Below are 8568 nucleotides of genomic sequence, written 5' to 3' on the forward strand. Positions count from 1 at the left end.
GTGAGGCGATAAGGAAAGCTGGAGCCACTCTTGTCGTGATCAGCTTCATGCAGTCGGCCTCAGGACAGCCGGGGGGACACGAGGACACAGCTGAGGCTCGGGGGGTTGCCTCAGTGAAGATACAAAGTGCTATCACCGCCGCTTTTCCAGAAGTCAATCAGGGGACACTGTAGATGGTCGTTAGCGATGGGCGGGACTAGCCTTCGTCATGGGGCTGGGGCAGCGGCTGATAATTGGGCGTGGGACTCGGTGGCAACAAAGCAACACAGCCTTCGTAATGAGATTAATGATGTTGTGTTAGGTCTTGTTTCACCAAGGAGAGGATTATCTCCTAACAGCCCTCCTAAGGTGAGGGAAAGGACAATTACTCAGACACAGATTCATCAGGCGCATTCCCCATTCAGGCCGAGCTCAAAATTATGTTTCAGAGCAGGGTCAGGGCTCATTCCCACAGAAGAAGAAAAAAAGCAATCTACTCAAAAACTCAGCCGTGAGCATTAAGGAAGTCAAAGTCAATTGTTTTCAACCTGAGCGTTGCAACAGTGAGCATTACGGTGCCGCAAAGTGCAGATCAACCGCTGATCAAACACCTCAGGGTGAATATAAATATGCTTCCTGCATGTGAAACGATGTATTTGTCAGAGATGAAGCCTAGATTAATTTTCCCCTAGCTCTGTCCTCTCTATGCACAGAAAACATATTCATTACTGATGATCTGCGGAGCGTGTGAGGTGATTGCTTAAATGATGCACCCCTCCTATAGCAGATCTCACTCAGGGGGCTGTCAGGACTTCATGCTGACGTCTTTCATGTTTGTCCAGATGGATCCTTAGACAAATCCCAAGCAGGGAGGAAGAGAGCATCAGGAGGTGAATGCAGTTTATTTAAGGCACACAAATAAACTGGTAATGTTATTTATTCACGGATGATTTAGGGCACAATTGCCGTCCCACATTTGTATTCTATATTCTGAGTAAAATGGATATTAAATGACTGAATAACACAATTAGCATGTTGTCCTTCACCTGGTTTCTGTGGCCACATATCAGCACAAAGAATATATATGGTATGTTATAATTTCACAAAGTTTTTATTACTTTTGTCAGCTAGAAATTCTCCACTTATTCATTCGGCTGACATGAAGTAAAAAAAAAAGATTTCTTTACTGACTTTTGACTTTATTTCAGCCGGATTTCTACTTTATTAAGACATTGATTTGACTTTTTGGAAATTCTAATAGTTCTCAACCTACCGAAGTTCTCCCACACTGTACTGCTCCTTTGCTATGTTCGTTGGTTACCAGTGCCCCTTTCTGCTTTAAGACACTGGTACTGGCTTACCGTCCTGTAGTGTAGAGGAACCCAGTCCTTTCTAAAACGAGGACATGGTCAAACCCTACACTCAGGCATCAGCCAATCAGCTCGCTCACAGCAAGAGGGACTCAGGTAAACCTTAAACTAAAACACACCTGGTAGCTATCCTGGCTCCAAAATGGTTTAAAAAGCTCCTCATTGATATCAGGAGAGCTGAAAGTTTACATATCTTCCGTCTCAAACTGACATCCCACCTGTTTCTCTGGTACCTTGGACATTAATAAAAAAAGAAAGAAAACGTAGCACCAGCACTTACAATGTACTGCATTGGCTTTTTTGGAGTGAAAATATCCTCATATTTTCTGCTATTTGTTAGACTTTCTGTACCGGCTACTGATTATTTTGGGTTCTTTATCTGCCATCAGCTGCCTGCAGTGATGATGCAGAAACACTGAGCTAAATCAAACACTAAATGGCTCCTTACAGCTGTGCCGAGATGTCAAAGTTGGAGGATATTTCATATAGCATGTACTGTAGTCATTTTAGATTTTTTGTTGCAAGCAAATTGGTTTGTGCAGCTTTAAAATCAACATAAAACAATGAATACTTTGTATGCACTCATTAAACAACAGCTCCCATGAGGTTGAGAGCATGCAAACATGGGGAACAAAAATCAAGTGGAACTGAAATGAATGTATTAGAAATAATCTGCAAATCACTTTTGCAGTCACACACAGACAAACGTTCCTTTATTGTGTATTTATGGACAGTTTGCACATTTATGGTTTATCATTAGCAACAAGGATGATTCATCAACTGTAATAAAACCTCTCCGAGTTGAATTATTTAAAAAATAAACAAATGAGCATGAATAAATAATGAAATGTGAATAAATCCAGTTGATATTTTCTTTTTTTTTCTTCCTTCCAGTGACTGAACTTGCTGTATACATACAAATCAATTCATCTAGCAAAAACATACCCTAAGTTTATAAAATATGAGTTTCAGCTCACGTCCAGTGTCTTAAAAAAACAAAAAACCTCCCTAAAGGAAAACCAGTAGTGAAATGTCACTATTATACATATTCAAACACATGTCATGAGGTTCTTCTCTAATAAAAACTGACATAAATTCTCTAGAGGAAAAACCTACCGATGTGCACAAGAAAAAAACATTCTCTTGATGGCACGGAGGGGGGTGTAACTTAGGGCTGGTTTTGTACTTTCTTCAGCGTTTAGAGATAAACATTCTACTTACATGTTCTTCATTACCATTTCAACACTGAGGCAAACAGCGTGATCACATTACATCAGAAGTAACACTTTATTTTACAGTCCGTGTAGCTTATTTGTACTACATTCCCAGTATTCACACAGATTTGTACTCCAGGGAAACCGAATAGTATAAGTGCTGATTCGATAAACATCCACCAAATTAAGTCTCTGTAACATTTTGTTCATAAATGCCACGAGAATTAAAACAAATTATGTCTCTGCAGATGTTGAAACGTAATCTTGGCTATGTGGACAATCCGGTCTAATATATAATTGTGTAATTTTGGTTGAAAGCCAAACAAGTGTACAGTATATTGTGTTAATAGTTAAGTAATGTAATTTATTAACATGTAAGGGATTGTTGTTATGAAATATATAAACGCTGTTCACAATTTGCAGAGTTTGGCAGTCTTCAGAAACTTGTATCCATGTTAATATTATTTATTAGTCTAGTCTTAATCTGTATTGGGTGCTTTGTGTTATATTTTGCAAATCATATATTGTGCTTTGCTAATTAGCACACTCCTTCTTACACACAACATAATACAAACCTAGAGTTAGCAACTTGTTGTTCGTTAGCATTACGTCCAGCTTGCTGTTAGCATCTTGTTGTTCGTTAGCATTACGACCAGCTTGCTGTTAGCATATTGGCTAACTAGCAAGGCAAAAAGTTAATGTTGTTAATTGGGCCATCGTCATCATTTTAAAACATTTTCAATATATTGGATGCACTTACATTTCTTTATTAAACCGCATAAAAACGTACTTTCGTATCTAATAGTAAAAACAGTTAGCATTAACACCAGCTTGCTGTTAGCTTCTTGGCTAGCTAGTAAATTAATCCTGTTAACTGGGCCATCATCATTAGAAAACATTTTCAATATGTGGGATGCTCCAAATCCATTTAAAAAATGAAGATCGACCGCATAAAATTGTATCTCTTTATCCGTTAGTAAAAACCGTTAGCTTAGCATTAACACCAGCTTGCTTTTAGCTTCTTGGCTTACAAGCTAGGCAAAATGTTATTCTTATGAATTAGTCTATCATCATTATCAATTTAATACATTTTCAGTTTATGGAATTCTCCGAAAGCATTTAAAAAAATGCCGTTAAAATTCTTTAAAATGTATTTCTGTATGTGATAGGAATCAAGGAAGCTCAAATAGCCTCACATGTCTTGAGAAGTAAAAATTGTAATATATTTTATACTATATTTGAAAGTAATTTATTGTTCTCCGTTTCAGATGCATTTCACCTAGACTGACTAAAATAGTTTGACCAAATAATCTAAACTGAAGGTTCACTTGTTTGGGATTTTCTCCTATTTTTTACCAACAAACTCAACTTTTCTTCGTTTTCATAGATCTTTGGTAACATTACGGAAAGAAGTCCTACAGTTTACTCTAAGTAAGTGAATCTTTAGTTGAGATTAATTTATCAAACTACCAAGGTACACAAATCTGTCTTTAGTTTAGCATGATTACTCGTAACACACCGAAATCCATTAGGAACATCTCATTGCTTCTTGTTGAGAAAGCACTTGTGATGCTAACTTCGGGGTTGTCCTAAAACGTCATCAATACACCTCTCTATTTGGATTACATTTTAAATAAAATATTTAACAAGAAAACTCCAATATATTGAAAATGCGTTGGATACGTTTTAAAAAAAATTGACAATAGTATTTTGTATGTAAATTAAATAAATGTTCTCTTCCGACAACTGTCACAGTGACAAAAGTTTGGAAATAAATCTCATAAGCGATCTACTTACTACCCTAATAAATGTTAAATATCTATATTTCCTCTTTGTTTTCATACTTTGTAGTTAATCATAATTTATGTAATATTTTCAAACTGCTATTTCTTCAACAGACCAACATCATTGCTGCAGTTGTGGCTGAGACACAACTGCGAAGGCTCTTCAACACAGAGACATTGTAGAATAAAGTGCACTGAAACTGAATCATACACATCTTCCAAGTACAGTAATTGTGCGCCACGCAGCTTCACCCTGGGTGGAGGGCTCTCCTGGGGTCATTCATCAAGGTTAGACGGTGGAGAAATGTGCCTGTTGTTGGTATTAATAGCCTGGGGTGAAATAGGTCCTCTCCGCTGTGAAGAAGATCTGGCGACTCGGGTGAGCCCAATCTCACTTTCTCCACTTTTACTGACTCAAGACTGCAGGTGATCAGCGAGTCACAAAACACCCGCCATCCCCACCTCTACGACATTACTCCATGTACTTTTGCTATTGCCCGGTTCAGTAAATCATATCTCTCTAATAAAATTCATGATTGATAAATTATCTTCTCTTTGTTGACAATAACATTAAAATAATGTGTGGTTATTAAGGCAGTCTTTCCATTTATAAACAAGACATTTTAAAATCAGAAAATGCAATCTGGACAGGAAAAAGAAAATGAAGTCGGACTTGTCCCCTATGTTTACTTGCTCCATAGTTGAAATGTTTTCGCTCTTCAACCCCTCAAGGAAAAAGTCTTGTAAAGTTCCCACGTATCCTCTTCTCTCATTAACAGCTCATCCTAAAATTCCACGGAGCCCCTCTAGTCCTTGTAGGAGTCTGGCTTTCTAGATTTCAGCAGAGAAACCTCAGTGTTGGAGTTATACGTGCACAGATGGCACGCTCTTGTTGAGGACCTGCGCCCTCATCACCTGCACGCTGGTCATGATCTTCTTCTGGTGACCCATCAGCGTCACCCCGAGCCTCTGGATGTCCCTGCAACACATGTAAACACACAAAGAAAAACACATGAAATCCGGATTTTGCAATCTATAATGGCCTCGTAATTGAAGACCCTTAAAGTCTTTAGGCTGATACGAACAAGTTCTTTATTCACATTATGTTTTATAATAATAATAATAATAATAATGTTGCCCCGTAACAGCTAGGTGTGTAAATAACTCTCTGCTAAGAAGTTTGTGGTATCACCCTAGAGGTAATAATATGTGAATGTTTAGTTCACAACTTGTTTCTGCTGCCCCCAAGTGGCCCAAAATATATTGCAGGTTTGTGGACATATTGACAGAGGGAACTACGATACTACACGATACGCTACTTGGAAATGACCTCAATGTATTGTACGTTATATGGACATGATTCCAACCGATTTTATATGATCTACTTATTCTTAATTAAAGTGTATTGCTGTGGAAAAATGTTATACTTGCATCACTATGCTTGTCATTTCAACATTAGCAACATTAGTCAAAAAATGACAATAATAGAAGGGATGAAACCTAGCTATTGTACAGCGCCCGGGGAGCAATTGAGTGGGGGGTGTCCGGTGACTTGCTCAAGGGCACCACGGCAGGGCAGGAGGTGAACTGGGACCTCTCCAAGTAGCAGTCCATACTCCATATTTAGGTCCGGTCGGGGACTTGAACCGGCGACCCTACGGCTCACAGTCCAAGCCCCTACTGACTGAGCCGCTGCCGGACATATAATATATAACATGGTCTATCACAACTATTTCTTGGACAATATAGATTCCATAAAGTGAGTTATTGTGACAGGCTTACATGACACATTAAACCTCCACCACATAGCCAGTTAGTAATTGTATCCTCCATCATCTAGTGTATTTATGTTTCACATTTGTCTGACCACCTGTCGTCAGCCTAACAGTTCATGCATCTCGTCCCTTGTCGGCCTCTTCTTGTTTTCGACCCATGTTGGTTTTTTTCTGGTTTCACTCCATCCCCGACAGACACTTCTTCTACACTAACACGACACAGACTTTCTACTCGGAAGCTCTCAGTGTAAAGTCCTTTATTGTCCAGTTATTGTTAGCATACACTGTTCATGTTATCTGTTGTATTTGTTATACTGTTGGAAGAACCTATGACTTAAGTTTTGCTTTGCCATATCTACACTGTAGCTAATATGCACAATAAAAGCCTTGAAACTTGTAACTTGAAACTTGAAAAGCAGATCCATTAAGAGTCGCAGGGCAAGTGTTAAAGGGGCTTCATACACCAGCTAGTAGAGCTCAGCATCATCACTCTCCATCATGGTCAGTACCTACCCTTGGTTAATGCTTATGACGTGTCCCAGAGTTTGGTACCCCCCTGCTGCAAAGTGGTCCTTGTAGCGGCTCATCTTTATGGTGTCCAGCCACTCGTTCACTGAGTTACAGCTACTGAAGTCTGGGATGGCTCTCTCCATCAGCGTAGGACTGCTTAAACTGCGTCCGAGGAAGAGACAGATAGCCACAGATAGACAGAGAAGGAGGGAGATGAATGGGAGGACAACAAGATTAGTTGGAGGGAGTTTGAAAATGAGAAAAGAGGCAAAAGGTGAGCAAGAGGCAGAGCGACCAGGGGAAAGAGGGGGCTTTGAAATGCGCTGGTAGCTGAGGCAGAAAATCAATAACAGTTAAAATGATAGAGAAGAGGCGGCTGCTTTGGGTGGATTAATGCAGGGAGAAATCCTCAACACCTCTCCTCTACCTAACACTTCTCTCAACACACACCCACAGAGGCTCAAAGCCACGCAACACTGACTCCGTAGGACCCGGGATCTGAGCTGAGCAATTTACACAGGTCCAGCTTTGGCCCGGGTGTCCTCTCAAACGTGCAGCGAGACTCACAGCGGATCAATGACAATATCACAGCCAGGCTTTTACTTAACGCACAGCGCGTCCATCAGAAATGAGCTTATTGGAAAACGAACACGGCCGCTCGCTTCATTTCCCGGAGAACTTCGAAGGGAAACTTCAGCCTGCAACTTTATCCCACCGCGCTCACGTTTCATATCAGAGGGATGAGATTGGATTTCCTCTGCCTCCCACACCAGGACACTTACTTAGTAGCCTAACAGTCTGTCACCGCACATTGTCCGGGAGATCATCTTCTTAGCCCCTTGCAGATGGTGTCTTGCTTTGATTTGCAGCTTAATTCGATAATCACACGAACCAATATTTGATTTCAATGTTGGGGCGAACTGTCTGGCCAAATTAAATCAAAAGACTACTGACACAGTGTTGCTTCACTGCAAACATGTATCTGTTCAGAGGCCTTCTCACCTGCAGAGCGTGTCCATAGTCTTCAGGTTCTCTGGGTTTCGGATTAGCTTGTCGAGAACGGTGACTATCTGGCAGAAACGCGGCCTCTCGCTGCGTTCCTTCTGCCAGCAGTCCAGCATGAGCGTGTGCATAGGACCCGGGCAGCCCATGGGAGCGGGCAGCCTGTAGCCCTCCTCCACAGATTTGATCACCTGTACACAACGATATGAACAGGGTACGTGTAAGATGTTTTGTACTGTATAGGTAATAGCTAAGAAAGTGACCTTAGAAAAGAAGAAACCAAGATATTTAGTATAAGAAATGTTTCCTATGCTCAGAGATTGTATTTATTCAGGCAGCAGCCTATACACCAACAATGAAACACATGAGCTCATACTACAGTTTAAAAAAGCAGAAATAAAATCTGAGCTGACAGAAAATGCTCCGTTTAAGTTTAACACACAAAGTTAAGCTCACACACACTATTTTATGAACTTAGGTTCACCTGCTGAATTAAAAACAGAACAAATGAAGCAAATAAAGTGAAAACCATAAAGCAAATTCAGGCAGTAGAAGTATTCACACTGAAAGTATTATCCTACAGAACAGAACAGCTCACAGAGAAGAGATAACATCTGATGCTTTACAACAAACACTATATGATATGTTTACTTTGTTAGTGTTAGAAATTTAAAATCAATGTTTTGATGGTATAATGTAGCTTAAACATACCGTCAGTTTAAACGCTCTTTTATACTGAAAAACCAGAAATGCTTGTGCACAAGCAGTTAAGCTTTTATTCTGAAAATCCTTCATCTACGGTTAGCATTTAGCATGTGGCTAATATACGATTTCCTAAAGAGGTGAATTGAGTAGCGAAATGACATGGAGTGGTGAAAACCGAAACCTACTGATTTAACACTACAACTATAGATGTCGAGATACTACCATGCTG

General features: G+C 39.9%; 1 protein-coding gene across 1 annotated transcript; it reads right to left on the reverse strand.

Annotated features, from left to right (window-relative positions):
* Positions 1-2640: 2640 nt before the first annotated feature.
* LOC104945093 (ephrin type-A receptor 7-like) lies at positions 2641-7825 on the reverse strand (the record flags this gene model as incomplete). Its single annotated transcript, XM_010770714.1, has 3 exons — positions 2641-5326; positions 6636-6794; positions 7635-7825. Coding segments are annotated over 3 exons (465 nt in total), but the record flags the coding sequence as incomplete, so codon positions are not given.
* Between the last annotated feature and the right edge of the window lie 743 nt (positions 7826-8568).

Source organism: Notothenia coriiceps, unplaced genomic scaffold (genome assembly GCF_000735185.1).
Source record: "Notothenia coriiceps isolate Sejong01 unplaced genomic scaffold, NC01 NC01_scaffold00009135, whole genome shotgun sequence".
In the NCBI taxonomy this organism is placed as follows: Eukaryota; Metazoa; Chordata; class Actinopteri; order Perciformes; family Nototheniidae; genus Notothenia; species Notothenia coriiceps.